Genomic DNA, 20,500 nt, shown 5'->3' with positions numbered 1-20,500 from the left:
TGCATCCTACTTTCAGTTTCACTTTGTGCTTTCATCTAATAAACCTTCTCTCTAAACTACTAAGAGGTCATACACACTTATTGAAGTCACATTCTTATCAGTAAGATAAGGATTGAGCTTTTATGAGTGTTTAGAATGTAAGAGCAGAGATGAGGAGTCTCTGCTCCCAAGATAACAGAAAAGACAGAAAATCCACAGGCAGCTAGTAGAGCATCTATGCTATGTACACAAAGAAGGATTCCATATTTTTTTATAAATACCAACTGGAAAAAAAAAAAAAAAAAAAGACTTTTAGCTCAAAATAAGTACAATGCAATAATAAAAACAAAATTGCCTCCAAAAGGTGTACATGGCCATTTAAAACGGACTGAGGCAAAATGGAAAACTGTTCCGTGGGCCAATGAATCACAATTTGAAATTCTTTATGGAAAATCAAGGATACCATGTCCTACGGACTCGAGAGGAGAGGGACCTGTTAAAAGCCTGCATCTCTGATGCTATGGGATTGCATAAGTGTCTGTGGTGTTGGCAGATTGCACATCTGGAAAGGTACCATCAATACTGAACAGTATATAGATGTTTTAGAACAACATATGCTCCTATCCAAACAATGTTTTTTTCAGCGAAGGTTTTGCATATTTCAGTAAGACAATGCTAAACCATGACAACAGCATGGCTTCACAGAAGAAGTGTCCAGGTGCTGAACTGGCCCACCTACAGTCCAGGCTTTTCACCAATAGAAAACATTTGGAGCATCATGGAACATAAAATCGAAGAAAGGAGACTCATGACTGTTCAGCAGCTAGAATCCTACATTAAAACAAGAATGGGACAACATTCCTCTCAACTCCAGCAATTTGTCTCCTCACAAAGAAGATGGGATGCTACACAATGGTAGACATGGCACTGTCCCAACTTTTGGAGATACATTATTGTCATCAGGTCACTATCTCTTGGTATAGTCTTGCCGTTGTTGGCAAGTGACCGGCTGGGGTCAGAGACACAGGTGCAAAGCACAGAAGGGTCAGGCAATACTCAGACAGGAAACAGACTAAGGTCAGGCAGACTTCATGCGACCCTGTGAAACTAGTCTGAGGTCAGGGCAGGCAGCAAAAGGGTCAATCCAGTTAACAGGATAAGGTCAGGTTAGATAGAGGGTCAGAAACGGTAAACAGGTTGAGTTCGGTACACAGGCAGACAAACAGAACAGCACACCATCAACAGGGACTAACAAGCTACAAAACCTAAAGCTCAGACACCCTCCCCCTAGGGGAAAATGCCTTAAATATTATAAGGAGTCCAGCCATTGGCTAAGGAGACATAGGGTTCTCACGTGCTGGCTATTTAAGACCAGGAGAGTGCACGTGCGGCCTAGAGACAGCCCGAGAGTGCCTAGCAGAGAAGTGCAGGCCAAGGTCTGCAGAAGATATGTGGAATATCAGCAGTTGGGCCCGCTGTTGGTGGCCTACAGAGGACAAGCAGGACAGTGGCAGGCACAGGCAACAGGCACAGGCAACAGCGTGTTGAGCAAATTTCAAAATCAAGCATCTACATCTCAGTAATAATGCAAACTACAAGATTATGACCCGATCCTAAGAAGCTGACATGTTAAGACTGGGTACTAGTAAATACATTGAAAATAGACCACTTTAAGTCAACTAAGCATCATAGGTCATATCTATAGTTGCGGACATGGAAACAAGTACACCAGAACTGTAAGGTTATATTCGGATGGGACGCAATTTGTGGCGAGAAAATCTACGTCAAAATACACAAGTTACATGAAGATTTGCAACAGATTTCACCCTCAAAAGGGTCAACTCCATGATGGAAATCCGCATGCTGTGAACATACACTTCATGGGTTTTCGTAGCATGTGAATGAGATTTCTTAAAATGTAAACACTGTGGTTTTGCTGCTCTGAAATCTGCTGTGTTTTTTGACGTATCAAATTGTATTTCTTTGGAAGTTTTCTTCCAGAGAAAACAATGTTTGCATTAACATTACCACTAGAGGACACTAGAGAACTGCAGGAGAAATGTACTGGTGACAATGAGCACAGTGGTAGACACGCAATGTACTTCAAAATGCAGTCTCAGGCTTTTCATAATTTTTAGTATACACTAAATGGCCTTCTTGTAACCCTTCTTTATGCAAATCTTCTTTAGGTTAAGTTCACACAGCAAAATCAGCAGCAGAAAATCGATCGCAGATCAGTACCAGATTACTAGCTGAAAACAGGTTGTTTGTGGTGGCAGATTTGTAATTTGGTGAAGGTTTTAGCAGAGTGTTTTTATAAAGTTTGTTAAACAAGAAATCACCTCACAGGTATACTTCAGGATCATGGAAGGATAGTCAGCATTACTAGAGGGGGTAAAGATCTAAAAATAAAATATGTTGGCCTCCTGTGTCAGCTGATGTTTAACAGATCCCATCATTACAATGTATTCCATTATGAAGGGTGCACCATCAAGCTCAATGACCAACTGGCTGTTTATCATGGTATCATCACTTACATTCATCACAGAGTTGATCTCTGCTACAGCATCGTCATCAGTTGGAAACTGGTAGATCTGGACACCATTGCTGACCAGTTCACTCATGATCTTGATCTTAAACTTGTGGAGCTCACTCTTGGAAATAGTGTCCGCTTTCGCAATTATTGGAATAATATTAACCTGAAAAGAAAAAGATACAGGGACGGTGAGCAGGTTTTCCAGATAAGAGTCAGAAGGGATGTCAAACAGTTTAGCTGGGTTTACACCTTAAAGGGGTTCTGCAGTTCTTTTAAACTGATGATCTATTCTCTGGATAGATCATCAGCATCTGATGGAGCTTAGCCGCACCCAGGCCTAGGCCTGCAGTAAGGCTGTACGATATGGGAATTTTGTGCGATTGCGATTAGGGCCCTAAAAATTGCGATAACGGTGTGCGATGCGATATTTTAAGGGAATTGTGCTAGAGGTCTATTTGCTTGGATTTTCCCATATGAGCCGCTGACGCGGCTGGGTATGACATAGTTGTGGGGGATCTGTGGATGGCGCTGTTATGTGGGGGATCTGTGGATGGAGCTGTTATGTGGGGGATCTGTGGAGGACGCTGTTATGTGGGGGATCTGTGGATGAAGCTGTTATGTGGGGGATCTGTGGATGGCGCTGTTATGTGGGAGATCTGTGGATGACGCTGTTATGTGGGAGATCTGTGGATGAAGCTGTTATGTGGGGGATCTGTGGATGACGCTGTTATGTGGGAGATCTGTGGATGACGCTGTTATGTGGGAGATCTGTGGATGACGCTGTTATGTGGGAGATCTGTGGATGACGCTGTTATGTGGGGGATCTGCGGAGGACGCCGTTATGGGGGATCTGCGGAGGACACTGTTATGGGGGATGTGTGCTATGACACATGGGGCCACGAGGGGGGCCAGCATAAGACACACATATAGCATCTTATGCTGGTCCCCCTCATGGCCCTATGTGTCCTAAACTGCGCACATAACTCTCCTATTCATAAAATGGCCAGCCTCTGTACTTTCACTATGAATGCACTGCAGAGAGCAGCAGCGAGCGAGCCGGCCCGCGCGTGACTGACGTCACTGTCACGCTCCTCCCACTTAATTCAGGAAGCAGGAGCGTGACTAAGTGACGTCAGTCACGCGCCAGCCACCTCGCTCGCTGCAGTGCCTTCATCGTGAAAGTAAGTACAGAGGCTGGCCATTTTATCAATATGGGCCCCTTCATATATAAATCGCGGCATTTTCGGGTCGGCCGAATCGCCAAATCGCATTTGCTGATTATCGCGATAAGATTATTTTTGCGATATATCGTGCAGCCCTAGCCTGCAGTAAACAGCGAGAAGGCCGTGGCGCTACTGCCAGCGCCACTGCCTTCTCAAACTGTTGATCGGCTGGGGTCCTGGGTGTCCAACCCTCGCCGATCAGAAGCTGATGATCTATCTAGAGAATAGATCATCAGTTTAATAGAACTGCAGAACCCCTTTAAGGTTTTTTTTTTTTTTTGCAGCAATTGACACACAAGTTTTTACAGATGAAATGTTGAATAAAAATGGCTTTCATCTGTAAAAACCATGTGGGCAATTACTGCATTATAAAACCAGACGTATGTACCAGAAAGAAACAGGGCTTAATGCTGATATCAGCTTCTAGCCCCATAGATGTTAGTCATGTGAAGAAAATGTGACTGTGATTAGACATGTGGTCAGACAATATCTTACATACACTAATAAACCCAGAAGAGTTCAAGAAGAAAGCACATTTGACGAGTATGATCAGAAAACCAAATTTCAGAATGTAAATGTATCACACACGTAACATGAACCTAACATTTAGGTCACAATCAGGGTGTATGAAGCCTTGTCTAAAGTCAAAGCAGAATGTATGGTATGATTCTTCTATGTCCTATCAAGTAGCATCTGGCAGAACATCTCATACACATGAAAGTGCAATGTGTTGCATATGTAACCTTTCTTGTGGAAAGTTACCCAAGATGATCAAATATAAACATCCAGTTCATCAGGTGATGGTGGTATGTCTAAAAAAAAAAAAAGTAAAAGGAAGGCCTGGGCAGTTCCCAGGGGCTTAATTGCCCATCGCAACCAATCAGATTCCACCTTTGCTTTTCCAAAGGTGCCCTTAATTTTTTTATTATTTTTTTTTTAAACCTAAAAGTTCAAATCACCCCCCTTTCCTTCAAATAAAAATACTTAACCAATAAAAAAAAGTAAACATCACGGGCATCGCAGCATGCGAAAATGCCCATACTATTAAAATATAACAATATTAACTGCATACGGCAAATGGCGTAGAGGTGAAAAAAAAAAAGTGCCATTTTTTGTCACTTCAACTACCCAACAATTTTTCAATAAAAAGTGATCAAAAAGTCGCACACACTTAAAATTGGCATCACTGAAAAGAACAGATCGTCCCGCAAAAAATGACACACAGCCCCGTACACATAGCTACAAAAAAGTTATAGGGGTCAGAATATGGTTATGAAAAAAAAAGGCGGGGAGTGAAAAACGAAAATGCAAAAATGGAAGATCCCAGGGTCCTTATAGGGTTAATCGAGTACTCTAATAAGGATAAACTAATTAAAAGAACATTTTCTATAAAAAAAATTAATTAAATTAGCAGTGCACTGCCATCAGTCTCTGCCATGCGTGAAAAGCTATCAGTGCCCAGCCACAGTGCCAGTAAACTAAAATACATACCTTTCCTGTAGGGGTGCTTCTGACTCTCCAGAGATCTTCCATCCTCTTCTTCACGCACCACACTGGGACCCGACGTCACACAGAATCAGGCCATAGTGCGTGCTTACGTGCACCATGTCTTGACAATGTGTACGTCAGAATACAGTGGAGCGCTGTGCAGGCAGGTGACCACTGAGCGTAAATAACAGCAAGCGTTTCACTCACACTCCATGGTCACATGGCACAAACGAAACATCGATGCAAAAAATTAGCAACGAGGATATTTTTTTGTAGCGTTAATAGATTAATTCGAGTAATCGTTTCAGCTCTAATGTCCATGCAGGACATAAAATACGGCGTAAAAGTCTGCTGTGGATTCACAGCAAAAACACGTGGAGTACATATGTTTTTTGCTGCAGAAAAGGCGTGTGGATAGTGAGATCCATTGTGGAGACCTGCAGCATAAATTGACATTTTTGTAGCACATGGATGACACTTCTTAAAATTTCAACTACTTTGCTGGTGGTGTACAAGATAGTAGCTTTGGGGCATGAAAATCTGCCATGCGTGAAAACATCCTAGATGCTGGTAGCTGTTGAACTCTGCAGAATTTAGGCAATTGTTCAGATCACATCCGGGCCTTCCATGCCTGAAATAATGTCTGATTTATACCTCTGATGGAAAGCGCCAATATAGCCCACTGTATAGGCGTACATCCCCCAGTGACTCGCATTATTTATATAAAAAATAAAATAAAAAAGTAAATTTATTGACGAATATTAACTCAAGAACTATGATGTAATTGAGCCAGTCACTGCAAGTGTGTTAAGCAGAGTCCACAGTATATAACGGCACAGCTCGCATCTGCAGAAGTAGAGGGTAGGAGGGTGCATTCATGTGCCATAAAGAAAGAGTAGTTTATAAGGAGACAATGGAGAACACAGCCCATGCCCAGCCGCTAGACTAGAGAATAAGAGCTTACTGTTAGACTGTTTATCTTATGCATGCTCCCATTAACCCAACATGAAGAATTGTCCTCAACGCTCAAAAAAAAAAAGTTACCTAAATTTTGTTCAAGCCACATAGAAGCAAAGAACATTAATATCCTTCCAATTTGAAGTATGCCAGCTCTCCTCTCACTGTGACTCATTTGACTTAGTATACCGTTATATGACCACCTTTATCTCAAGGGTGAAGATCATTCTATCACTGCTGGGAAGAACGCTCGCAGGCTGCTAGATTCCTCAACGTGCCTGCGCAGAATACTGAACGGCGCAAGATTTCCCCAGGGCACAGGGCAGGCAGAAGGATGCGAACGATGCCTGGCCCTGTCAATCAACACTTGGAAGGCGTGACTTTAGGTGGGAGACGGGAGCCTCTAGGTGCAGGAGCAACGCCTCTCCCTGCTCCTAGAGGCTCATTTACATATTATAAAAGTAAGAATTCTACAGTAACAGGGGCACGGATAATCATTAGAATAGCAGAGTTAGGTGCAGCTGACATTAGCACATCGCTAATGTCAGACCGTTTAATACTGAAAATTCTAGTGACCGAAACCCTTTAATTACCTTTCCTGAGTTATTATTCTAGCGCTTGGCCCTATTTTACATTGGTCCACATTTTTCTAAATGTGATTGCACCTACACTCTGGAGTAAAATATGGTGTAAATTGGTAAATCTGGGTTTAGAGAAGTTATCCAAGTCTAGTCCAACAAGGTTTGTGGCTTACTGTATAGGGGCTCTGCAAGAAAGGGGCTGTGGCCAGACATGTGGCATTTATGGGGTCATTTATTAAACTTGTGTAAAGTAGAACTGGCTTAGATGCTCATAGCAACCAATCAGAATCCACCTTTCATTTTCAAAAGGAGAGGTCACAAATGAAATGTGGAATCTGATTGGTTGCTATGGGCAGCTAAGCCAGTTCTACTTTACACCAGTTTGATAAATGACCCCATTAGTACCAAAATTGCAGCACATTTCTGGTATGAAAATCTAATACTAAACCAGCCAAAGGGTGTAAAGCAAGACAAAATTGTCACACTTATCCACCCTGAGCCCCTGTGATAAATCTGGTGCAGACCTGGGCAAGTTTACACCCTCTGTAGGATTATTATATCTGCCACATTGTGTAGTGTGGGGACCCATCTAAGGCCTCATGCACAAATCCATATGCATTCCATATTTTGTGGAACGGAACAGCTGGCCCCTAGTAGAACAGTACTATCCAGTACTAATGCGGACAATGATAGGACATGTTCTATTTTTTTGCAGAACGGAAATACAGAAACAGAATGCACACGGAGTAACTTCCGTTTTTTTTGCGGACCCATTGATATGAATGGTTCCGTATACGGTCCACAAAAAAACCAAAATGGAACGGACACGGAAAGAAAATACGTTAGTGTGCATGAGGCCTAAGTGTGGTTGTCTTGCCATGGCCGGTGGGCTCTAGGGTTGGGCGATATATCAGTATCACGATATACCGCGGTATTAAAAAAACAGCGATATGGCAGTATTTTGTGACGTCATAGAAGCTGTCATGTGCGCTGGCCGCTTCTAAATCTGCGTCCGCGGCCGCCCGCCCCAGCATGAACCTATACTTAACTGGACATTTGCACGAGTACTTGTATTATACTCGCGTGGGCCGTGGCCGCCGGGCGCTCCTTCTCATAGGTCTGTGCGGCGCATTGCTAATGCTATAAGCATTAGCAATGCGCCGCACAGACAGAAGAAGGAGCGCCCGGCGGCCACAGCGCACGTGAGTATAATGCTGCTCACTAACATACCATGGCAGCCTGGACTTCAGTAGTGTCTTGGCTGCCATGGTAACCGATCGGAGCCCCAGCATTACATTGCTGGGACTCCAATCGGAACTGCCCACTGCCACCAATGATGGGAGGGGGACCCTGTGGCCATTGCCACCAATGATTAATACTGGGGAGGGAGGGGGCGCACTGCCCACTGCCACCAATGATGGGGGGGAGGAGGGGGACCCTGTGGCCACTGCCACCAATGATTAATACTGGAGGGGGGGGGTTGAGTTACCAGAGGGGGCTGATAAGAGGGAGAGGCTGGGGGGCACATGAGAGGCTGATCAGAGGGAGAGGCTGGGGGGCACATGAGAGGCTGATCAGAGGGAGAGGCTGGGGGGCACATGAGAGGCTGATCAGAGCCTGAGGCTGGGGGGCACATGAGAGGCTGTTCAGAGCCTGAGGCTGGGGGGCACATGAGAGGCTGATCAGAGCCTGAGGCTGGGGGGCACATGAGAGGCTGATCAGAGCCTGAGGCTGGGGGGCACATGAGAGGCTGATCAGAGCCTGAGGCTGGGGGGCACATGAGAGGCTGATCAGAGCCTGAGGCTGGGGGGCACATGAGAGGCTGATCAGAGCCTGAGGCTGGGGGGCACATCAGAGGCTGATCAGAGCCTGAGGCTGGGGGGCTCATGAGAGGATGATCAGAGGCTGGGGGGCTGTTTATTTGGACTTTTGGTTGGTCAGTGGTCACAAAATAAATGTGTTATTTATTTAATTGTTATAATTGGTATCGGTGAGTACTTAAATAAGAGTATCGGTACTCGGCCTAAAAAAATGGTATCGGGACAGCCCTACTATAAACCACTCGTTCTGGTACAGAATTAACCCTGTAATGTTTTTGTTGTTACTAGAAGTCAATCGACTAGTTACAGATACCCGAAATGGTGAAAAATGACATATAAAAGTATAACAATTAACGTCTCCTTGTGGCTGCCCCCATACAGTGTAACGTCTCCTTGTGGCCCCAAGTGTTTTTTTCTTCTAATTGGGCATTTTTCACGATATATAGTTATCGCGATAAATTTCTTAATATCGTTATCGTGGGAATATTTTTGATATCGTCCAACCCTAGACTGGGCTCACAGTTTGATCAAAGCCTAAACATATGTGAATAGCCAATCTAGCAGTAAAGCAGTTTAAAATAAATGTATTACATGTATTCATACATCTTAGCACCCACAGAGTTCTGATACATATTTGTGGGTTTTTGTTTCGCATTCCAGTCACAGTCTTGATGTATTTCACTGATGTGTTTTGTGGTCTACTTCTGCTCTTGCTAAAATATTCTGAAAACATAAAAAAAAAAAAATTCTGTTCAACTGCTAACTTGCATTGCTTCTCTGCCCTGTTGAACTCCTCAGAAAGAGCATTCAGTGAATGCCCACACAGTGAAGCTAAGGCTACTTTCACACTTGCGGCAGTGTGATCCGGCAAGCAGTTCCATTGTCGGAACTGCCCGCCGGATCCGCTGATCTGGATGTGACTGAAAGCATTTGAGAGACTCCTCCGGATGCGGATCAGTCTCACAAATGCATTGCAAGAACGGATCCATCTCTCCGTTTGTCATGCGGACAGACGGATCCGTCGTGTATCTTTTTTCACATTTTTACCGGTCTGCGCATGCGCAGACCGGAAGGACGGATCCAGCAGTCCAGTATTTTGAATGCCGGATCAGGCACTAATACATTCCTATGGGGAAAATTGCCGGATCCGGCATTCAGGCAAGTCTTCCGTTTTTTTCGCCGGAGATAAAACCGTAGCATGCTACGGTTTTATATTTTGCCTGATCAGTCAAAATGGCTGAACTGAAGACATCCTGAACGAATTACTCTCCATTCAGAATGCATGGGGATGAAACTGATCAGTTCTTTTCCGGTATAGAGCCCCTAGGACGGAACTCTATGCCGGAAAAGAAAAACGCTAGTGTGAAAGTACCCTAAATCTAAAACTTTTTTCACACTTCCTCAGTATAGAAACAGAAGAGATGCTGTCCAATGGCATCAAGCCAGAGATGTGAACAAGAGGTACAAATGGTGGAGCAGCTCAGTATTGAAGAGATGGAGACCCCTTTAGGATTCAAACACACCAGGAGCTCACATATCAGGGAAACTATAGGATAGGTCATCAATAAAATAAATTTAAAAAAAAGCAGAAAACCCTTTTAAAAAGGAGACAAATTTATTAATTTTTAGGTTTTGCAACTTTTGCACAGTAAAATAAAACCTTATATGTATTTGTACTGCCATATTCTGAGACCCATAGCATTTTATCGCATGGGCAGCATGCACTGTAAACTCTTGTGAGCAGGGCCCTTGCTCCTATTGCTGAATTATTTTGTAATGTCTGATGATGCACATATAAAATGCTGTGGAATAGGTTTCCACAACATAAAGACTATCATTTTTGTTGCAGCAGGGTGTCAGCAGCATGTTCTCCACACTGTAAATATACACGATAAGGCCCACCTGCTAGCGCTATACATTTATGGTTCGGGCAGGAAGGAGATCAGGGAAATCTTTATTAATGATATGACTGGGTAATATGGCTTTTACATGTGCATTAGTGGTCAAGGAGATATGGTTTGAACATATGGTCTGTGAGATATAACCACACATTATTGGCAATAAAATGTTTAATAAAGAATGATGGAAAAGTAGTTCAATGGTGACAGGGAAGCAACTATAACTTTAAACAAAAACCGGAGGCCTGAGACATACTTGGATGAAAAGAAAGAAAAGTTTAAGGGGCACATGTATTAAGATCGGCGTTTTAGACGCTGGTCTTAATAAACCCCTAAGCTGGCGGTGGTTCTGCCGAAGTTATGAAGAGGAGCCGGCCTCTTCATAACTTCGGTGGATCCTCCGCCGGTTCTGAATGTAAGACAGCTTCCTAGATATCCTTTATACTCATCAGGCCTTCTAAATGACAAGCCCTAGTTACATTTGGGAAAGCTTCCTCTTTTTTTAAACATATTTGTGCTGCTAAGGAACAAACCAAACAAAAAATAAAAACACTTCCTTTCAGAAAGTAGGAAACATGAATACGGTCTAATGTTTCCTTTAATACCTTACTGTCCAGCTTCTTCATGGTCACTAGATCCAGGGATTTTAGGGAATGTCCTGTTGGGGTGATGAAGTATAGGCAGACATGTATCCTGGAGTCATGGAAGTTAAAAAGGGAACGTCGAATTTTCAGTTCTTCTTGTAGATAATTCTCAAACTGAGTATCAATGTAGTCAACGACTGACCTGTAACTGCACAAAAATGCCATGTAAATGGTGGTTACTCTACCATCACAGAAACTGAATTACTGTATTAAAAAATAACATCAAACAAAGATGAACTGTTATTATTTGGCACAACAAATGTTAGAACAGCCACAAATCTCAAGAGGTGATGTGGGCCAGATTGTTCTCCAACGCTGGACAAAGCCACTTCTGTGTGCTAATCAAAGGTCTCAGTAGAAGCTGTCCTCCAGAGGCGTGTAAGGAGCAAGAACGGGAGCGGGGCACACGTGTGGACGAGTTCAGCCAAGTTTGAGCTGTGAAGGGAGATGGTGGTACCGAAAAATGAAAGTTTCACAAAACATCATGTGGACAAACTGCAGCCTTCTGTTTTTTATTTTAGGTTAACTAAAGGAGATAAAATTAGATATTTGGACATGATAGTTTAAATAAAGTATGAAGTCTTGTAGAAAGCGTGCAGAGAACGAAGGGGTTAATCTACCAATCTCTTCCTTTTTTGGCTGGTTGCGTGGTTTAGCAAAGATAGTGGGACTTAAAGAAAATGTGTCATCATGACATTTTTATTTTAGAATTTTGTAAAAAAAATAAAAAAAAATCCATGTCTTAACCTCTACTCACAGGGTAAGGGATAAACATCTGATTGGTGGTGGTCTGACCACTAAAACGGGGGCTTGTGTTCTACTGGAAGGGAGCAGTAGCCGTGCAAAACGCTAGGCCATCTCCGGCAGTCTCAGAGTTGAATGGTGTAAATGCATGTCTACCACTCCACTCAAATCGGGGAACACAGACCCCAGCAGTCAGACACTTATCTCTTGTCCTGTGGATAAGAAATAACTTGTTGTAAAGGGGTACCTCTGTAAGAGCTAGTATGACTCTGAAGCAACTTGCACACAGAACTCCAGTGCACAGCTGACTAAAATGTATCAGAACATAAGTTGCTCAAAGCCGACCTCCATTTAGAAGTGCACAATTGCAGCAGCATAACTCACCAGAAGTTTAAAAGTGGTAGAAGCAGACGCAGCCAAGACAGACTGGGTGGTCCGATTTCTTAGGCAACGCTGAAAGCTTAGCCTCCTAAGTTCCTTGGCAAAAGAGGTATCTGGCGTCATATGGTAGCCAAGGAGAACAGGCCTTTTGCGCTCTCTCTCTTGCAGATTGATCATGTTTCAGCTACGTTACTATCTACATTCTTTCAAATATGGGATTTCTACCCATGAAATGGCCCCCTGATTGTACATGATGAGCACTTCTTTCCTTTAGAATGGCTTGAAAATTATTTGGCTTAATATTTCTCCCCATGCTATGAACATTCTGTTTGTTCTTAAATTGACCAGCCATTTTCCTAAAATCTTGCATTGTTGCAGGGCTTGCTGTTGAGTCCTGATACTCATGAGCTCCCTGCTCTCCCTGTCCACCTGCTGCTGGCTGCAGTAGGACTAAGACTGTCAATCAGCAGCGGGGGTGGTAGTCAGGAGCTCATGAATATCAGGACTCACCGGCATGCACTGGAGCTGTTAGGACTTAGGGCAACAAACTGGTGAGAATGTCCTTTTAAGTATTGTTATCACTGTTTCAATCATATGTTAATAGAAGCTTGTACACTCCCCATAAATAAATACAATTTGAAAAAAAATTGTAATTTAAAGAAATTTGAAGCTGTGACTTTTCTGTTTGGTGTCAGCTGAACAGCGTTCCTCCCGACTCCCCCATACACATGTATGCTTGGATGGCCAAGTATGCATGCGTTGTCAATGGAAAGAGGTGAGAAACTAATATGCAGCAGATAGTCTGCTGACCCCGCCAATATCAGCAGGTTCAGCCAACGCTAATATAAAGAGCATGGTGGGGGTAGGTCTTTATAGAAAGAATCCTCTACTGAATATTGTGGTGCTCCTGACCTTATGATAACCGTTCTGTCTTGATTTCTATCAAGTTTTTGTTATCACAGAGACACTGTGTGGGTGCGCCATCCTCATCCATGTTTTCAATCAGTCATGGATGGTGATATCATGAGCTCACCAAAACAAGCTGCTGAAGATTCGAGACCTGTAACATCATGTAAGGGATTTTATGTGCACTAAGGCACCTTTTTATATACTCTATTAGGATGTTCTCCTCAAAGTACAGACACTTCTAGGCTGAGCTTATGGGGAGGAGGGAGGGGGATGGAAGGGGGCAGGTAACATGCTTTACAACTGAAGGTCTAATTTACAGTAAACCCTGATTTCACCACTTTGTCTGTGCTATGCCCCCCGGTGCTGTCATGTCAGCTGAATTATGTGTATGTGTAAACGCCAAATTGTTAATAAAAAGAAAAACCACAGACTTCACACCAATGCCAAGAGTTACTGGAAAGTGTGCAATACAGACGGGCTCCTGGATTTAATGTCTCATACACAGAGCTGCTGCAGACTGATCAGTTATCTCTGAAGTCTCTCCCCCTTGGAGTGCACTGAAGAGGATACCTCACAATTACCTTAATTATAGGCCACGCCAGTAACAAAATATAGGTGTCACCTGGTTCGCTAGACATGATTTATGGAGAAAAGCACAGTCAATGCACGTCAATTACAGTAAAGCCTCTCTAGAAGACAGCCTCTTTGAGAAGACCAGTCCCTTATTTAGAGAAAATTTCCCATGATGGATTTTCAGTTCCACCATATATGCAGTCTGCTTTTAGAACTATAGGGGTCTCCTTTGAATTTTGCCAGTGTGAGGAAGGGGGTGGTATTTAATGCCCATATACAGAGGTGGTTAATAACGTACAGATGTTCTAGTACATCCGAATTTTTTGTTGTAGGCTAAGAACTGTGTTTCCCGCTATAAAATTGAAAAATGTTACACCCCCCACCACTGAGAATTATCATGAGGGGATTTGTAAGTCAGTTTTGCAGGAGTCTGTGTTGCTGTCATTTGTGCCCAATCAAATGTCACATGAAGTTTGATAAATGAGGAGGTTTAAAGGCGGGTTCACACAGCCCGGTGTTTGGACCGATTATCTGGAGAGAAGATTTTTCCAAACCCTCGTTCCCAATAATCTAAACAGTAGCCATGACTCGTCCTCATACTGTGGAGGTGATAAATGCAGCGATTACCTCCATTGACGAGCAGGCAATTATCGGGAATGAACTGAACCTTAAAGTAGTTGTCCAAGTTATTTTTATTGAGGACCTATCCTCAGGATAGATCAATATCAGATCGGCGGGGGTCTGACACCCGCAACCCCCACGATCAGCTGTTGGAAGAGCAGCGGTGAGCAGGTGTAATTAAACCCAAGCCGTCCCATTCATTTCAATAGAACTGCTTGTTCCTATACACTTCTATAGGAGCGATCTGTCCCATTGAAATGAATGAAACGGCTTTGGTGTAATTACACCTGCTCATCGCTGCAGATTCACTGGCGAGCAGATAAACAATGAAGAGGAGGTAGCGCCTTCTCTTCAAACAGCTGATCAGTGGGGGTACCGGGTGTCGGACCCTCGCCAATCTGATATTGATGGCCTATACTGAGGATAGGTCATCAATATGAACAGCCCAGACAACTCCTTTAATTTCTGTCTTGAGATGCCACACCACTTTCTACACCATCCCTTCAGTGGGGTAAGAGACAATTAAAAAATTGCAGTTAATAAATCTGCTTTAAATCAGCTGTAGGCTAGCCATGCCCACTTTTCAAAACTGCAGAGGGGCATAATGCACAAAATGTTGCAAAGTTTTTGCACAAAAAGTTCCAGTCATGTTTAGCAACTTTTTTAGGGCTCCTACACACACAAATTTGGTCTGGCTTTTATTCATGTCATGTACATTTTTTAAAGGGGTTTTTCTCTTAAGACATGCTTGAATTGGCAATTTTGTAGGCTTTTTCCCTATAGAGAAGGGGATGGGGAAAAAACACTTGAAAAACAAAATTACATTCTGCAGGCAGCAGGTTATAGAGCAGGTGGAGCAGAGAAGACTGATATATAGTTTTATGGGAAAAGATTCAGTTTAACTTGTATTTTATTCTTTTAAATTCCTGCTCATTTTGGAATTAGAATTCTAGGGGGCAGTCCTATCAGTGATTGACTGCTACCTCAGTATACACAGTCATAGAGGGCAGGCTGTCAGTCACTAATAGGACATCCTCCTTGACTTCAAAGCCCAGAATGAGCAAGAATTTAACCTCTTAAGGACACATGACGTACCGGTACATCATGTGTTGTTCTGATCACTGCCGCCCGGCCGGCTGTGATCGGAACAAGGTGCCTGCTCAAATCATTGAGCAAGCACCTCGGCTAAATGCGCGGGGGGGGCCCCATCATGTCGGCGATCGCAACAAACCGCAGGTCAATTCAGACCTGCAGTTTGCTGCGCTTTCAGCAGTTTCTGATCCCCGCGGTCCCTGACTTTATATGCCTAAAATATAGTTTTCTCAACCCCCCCTGCATCCCTTAATGATTTTATGGCGGCGGGAGGTGCAGGGGGGGGGGGTTGCGGGAGGCGCGGCAGGCGGGATCGCGATCACCCGCCCGCCTCCTCTTGAATAATCATTGGTGGCCAGTGGACCGCGGTATGGAATACCAGAGGTCAACAGTCGGGACCTCCCTCCCTCTCCCATCGGAGGGCTGCTGTGCCTTTGCAGCCCTCCGACAGGATGGGGTGACAGGGTGGCCACAACTGAGCAGACGGGGAAGGTTCCCATGGCAACAGGACGCCTTCTCAGGCATCCTGCTGTCCATGGTGCTGAACAGATCTGTGCTAAAGGCATAGATCTGTTCAAAGTGTAAGTAAAATACAGTACACTATATATTGTACTGTACTGTATTAAACAGACATCAGACCCACTGGATCTTCAAGAACCAAGTGGGTCTGGGTAAAAAAAAAAAATATATAAAAAAAAAAGTAAAAATCAAAAAACACATTTATCACTGATTAAAAATGAAAAAAAAAAAAATTCCCTACACGTTTGATATCGCCGCGTCCGTAACGACCTGATCTATTAAACGGTCATGTTACTTTACCCGAACGGTAAACGCCATAAAAATAAAAAACTATGATGAAATTTAAATTTTGCCCACCTTACTTCCCAAAAAAGGTAATAAAAGTGATCAAAAAAGTTGCATGTATGCCAAAATAGTACCAATCAAACCGTCATCTCATCCCGCAAAAATCATACCCTACCCAAGATAATCGCCCAAAAACTGAAAAAACGATGGCTCTTAGACTATGGAAACACTAAAACATGATTTTTTGTTTCAAAAATGAAATCAATGTGTAAAACTTACATAAATAAAAAAACTTGTATACATATTAGGTATCGCCGCATCCGTATCGACCGGCTCTATAAAAATATCCCATGACCTAACCCCTCAGATGACCATCGTAAAAAAATAAAAACGGTGTAAAAAAAAAAACATTTTTTGTCATCTTACGTCACAAAAAGTGTAATAGCAAGCGATCAAAAAGTCATATGCACCCCAAAATAGTGCCAAACAGTCATCTCATCCCACAAAAAATTATACCCTACTTAAGATAATCGCCCAAAAACTGAAAAAACTATGGCTCTTAGACTACGGAGACACTAAAACATTTTTCTTGTTTCAAAAATGAAATCATTGTGTAAAACTTACATAAATAAAGAAAATTTTATACATATTAGGTATCGCCGTGTCCGTGACAACCTGCTCTATAAAATTACCACATGATCTAACCTGTTAGATGAATGTTGTAAATAGCAAAAAAAAAAAAAAAAGTGCCAAAAAAGCTATTTCTTGTTACCTTGCCGCACAAAAAGTGTAATATAGAGCAACCAAAAATCATATGTACCCTAAACTAGTACCAACAAAACTGCCACCCTTTCCCGTAGTTTCTAAAATGGGGTCACTTTTTTGGAGTTTCTACTCTAGGGGTGCATCGGGGGGGCTTTAAATGGGACATGGTGTCAAAAAAACCAGTCCAGCAAAATCTGCCTTCCAAAAACCGTATGGCATTCCTTTCCTTCTGCGCCCTGCCGTGTGCTCGTACAGCAGTTTACGACCACATATGGGGTGTTTCTGTAAACTACAGAATCAGGGCCATAAATAATGAGTTTTGTTTGGCTGTTAACCCTTGCTTTGTAACTGGAAAAAAAAATATTAAAATGGAAAATCTGCCAAAAAAGTGAAATTTATTTTCCATTAAATCTTGTGCAACACCTAAAGGGTTTACAAAGTTTGTAAAATCAGTTTTGAAAACCTTGAGGGGTGTAGTTTCTTAGATGGGGTCACTTTTATGGAGTTTCTACTCTAGGGGTGCATCAGGGGGGGCTTCAAATGGGACATGGTGTAAAAAAAAAAAAAGTCCAGCAAAATCTGGCTTCCAAAAACCATACGGCGCACCTTTCCCTCTACGCCCTACTGTGTGCCCGTACAGTAGTTTGCGGCCACATATGGGGTGTTTCTGCAAACTACAGAATCGGGGCAATAAATATAGCATTTTGTTTGGCTGTTAACCCTTGCTTTGCTACTGGAAAAAATGGCTTAAATGGAAATTTTGCCCAAAAAAAAATATAAATCAAAATTTTGAAATTTTATCACCATTTGCCATTAACTCGTGTGGAACACCTAAAGGGTTAACGACGTTTGTAAAATCAGTTTTGAATACCTTGAGGGGTGTAGTTTCTAAAATGGGGTCATTTGTGGGTGGTTTCTATTATGTGAGCCTCACAAAGTGACTTCAGACCTGAACTGGTCCCTAAAAAGTGGGTTTTTGAAAATTTCTGAAAAATTTCAAGATTTGCTTCTAAACTTCTAAGCCTTGTAACATCCCCAAAAAATAAAATATCATTCCCAAATTGATCCAAACATGAAGTAGACATATGGGGAATGTAAAGTGATAACTATTTTTGTAGGTATTACTATGTATTATAGAAGTAGAGAAATTGAAACTTGGAAATTTGCAATTTTTTTTTTATAAATAAAAATTATTTTTTTACTTCATTTTACCAGTTACATGAAGTACAATATGTGACGAAAAAACTATCTCAGAATGGCCTGGATAAGTCAAAGCGTTTTAAAGTTATCACCACTTAAAGTGACACTGGTCAGATTTGCAAAAAATGGGCAAGTCCTTAAGGTGAAATAAGGCTGTGTCCCTAAGGAGGTAAATGAATTATTACAGGTCATACTAAATCTTTTTCCATAAAATATATATATATATATATATATATATATATATATATATATATATATATATATATATATATATATATATATATATATATATCTATCTTACAATGCATTTTCATGGTGACAGATTCCCTTTAAAAGGGATATTCCCACCTCAGACCCTGATGGTATATCCCATGGATATACCATAAACATCTGATAAGTGTTGGTGGCATAGGAGGGACTCACACATATGTTGACATCAGTGGTCTCCCAGTCCCCAACACTTTTGGTCAGGCCCCCAAATCAAGGCAGGGGAATGAATGGGGAGGAAGCTATACAAAACTATTTATATATACAGGGCTGTGAAAAAGTATTGCCCCCACAAAGATTTTTAGTTTTTGCCCCTAAACCTAATAAGTGTCTGTGCCACCCTTGGAGGCAACAACAGCAATCAAGCTTTTGCGATAACTGGAAATGAGTCTTTCACATCTCTGTGGAGGAATTTTGGCCCACTCTTTGAAGAATTGTTTTAATTCAGCCACATTGGAGTGTTTGAGCATGAACGGCCTGTTTAAGGTCATGCCACAGCATCTCAATCAGATTTAAGCCTGGGCTTTGACTAGGCCACTCCAGAACCTTCATTCGCATTTTCAGCCAGAGGTAAACTTGCTGTCCGCTTGAGCTTAAGGTCACAAACTGATGGCCAGACATTTTCCATCAGGATTTTCTGGCAGAGTGTAGATTTCATGGCTCCATCAAATACAGCAAGCCGTCCAGGTCCTAAAGCAGCCCCAGACCATCACACTACCACCACCATGTTTGACTGTCGGTATGATGTTCTTTTTCTGAAATGCTGTTCGTTTTACCCTAGATGTAATGGGACGCACACCTTCCAAAAAGGTTCCACTTTTGTCTTTTCAGTCCACAGAATATTTTCCCAAAAGGCTTAAAGATCATTATGATGTATTTTTGGCAAATGCGAGGCGGGCCTTTGTGTTCTTTTTGGTCAGCAGTGGTTTTCACCTTGGAACTCTCCCATGCATACCATTTTGCCCAGTCTCTTTCTAACACTGACCTAAACTGAGGCAAATGAGGCCTGCAGTGCTTTAGATGTTGTTCTGGGTTCTTTTGCGACCTCCTGGATGAGTCGTTGATGCGCTCTTGGAGTAATTTTGGTAGGGCGGCCACTCCTGGGAAGGTTCGCCACTGTTTCACGTTTTCTCATCTGCTTTTGAATTACTTTAGATCGGGGCATGATGTGTTGCTTTTTGAGATCTTGTAGCCTACCTGATGTTATTTAAGTGATTTCTTGATTCTAGGTCTGATTCCAGGTTTGGCAGCAATCAAACCTGGGTGTAGCTAGTGACAAACTCCGCTTTCCAAAAACTGTGGGTAATTACAGTTAATTCATGGGGGAGGGGGGAATTATTTTTTCACATAGGGCTAGGTTGTTTGGGATAGCTTTTTTCCCCCCTCAATAAATTAATTTATATATATATTTACTAATTTCTCAATCTTACAACCACATGAACCATGAGCAAGTTCACACAGAGCACCTCTAACAATCACAAGAATATTTCCAAGTGATAATGCTTGCCTGTCCTCTTTGTTGATTTGGTCTCCAAACCCCACAGTGTCCACGATGGTCAGTTTCAGGTGCACATTGCTCTCTTGAAGCTCATATGTTCGTGGTCTTAATCGAACTCCATTCTCATAATGGCTTGCTTCTTCCGTTTCAAATGTTGTGTTAAAAAGGGTGTTCATTAAGGTAGACTTTCCAATGCCAGTTTCACCTAGACAATAAAATCAGAACAGCTCATTAAATGCGGTATTCAAAACAAATCAATCTGAATAAGCACATGTGGACTTCAGTTGTGTTGCAGAACGTATTCCTGAAAGGCTGACAGTAATTCTGTACATTAATTTTTTTTTAGGTAAAATCTATTGAGATAACATTTTGATATAAAACCTATTCAGTGCATGAGTGGAGGTAACATGACAAGTAATCTATGCCCAAAACTTCACGAACACTACTTTGGCAACCATCGAGCAAGCACAATGGGTGAGATTTGTTAAAGGGTTGTGCCATAAACTACTAAAGTGTATTT

The 20,500-nt window shown here is 42.3% G+C and overlaps 1 protein-coding gene across 3 annotated transcripts in view; it reads right to left on the bottom strand.

Moving 5' to 3' along the window:
• The window catches only part of SEPTIN8 (septin 8), a 132,451-nt gene that overhangs the window by 58,696 nt on the left and 53,255 nt on the right, over positions 1-20,500 (bottom strand). For 2 of the 3 annotated variants that reach the window (XM_040405727.1, XM_040405744.1), the window contains exons 3-5: positions 19,990-20,185; positions 11,088-11,274; positions 2,517-2,678 (exon numbers count right to left, since the gene is read on the bottom strand). In XM_040405727.1, the coding sequence (XP_040261661.1) occupies positions 2,517-2,678; positions 11,088-11,274; positions 19,990-20,185 (545 nt within the window). The remainder of the gene's footprint in view (positions 1-2,516; positions 2,679-11,087; positions 11,275-19,989; positions 20,186-20,500) is intronic. The other variant, XM_040405735.1, reaches the window with a different exon arrangement.

Source organism: Bufo bufo, chromosome 1 (assembly GCF_905171765.1).
Source record: "Bufo bufo chromosome 1, aBufBuf1.1, whole genome shotgun sequence".
NCBI lineage: Eukaryota > Metazoa > Chordata > Amphibia > Anura > Bufonidae > Bufo > Bufo bufo.
Note: the sequence above shows the minus strand (reverse complement) of the source record. Positions and strands in the feature narration are given on the sequence as shown.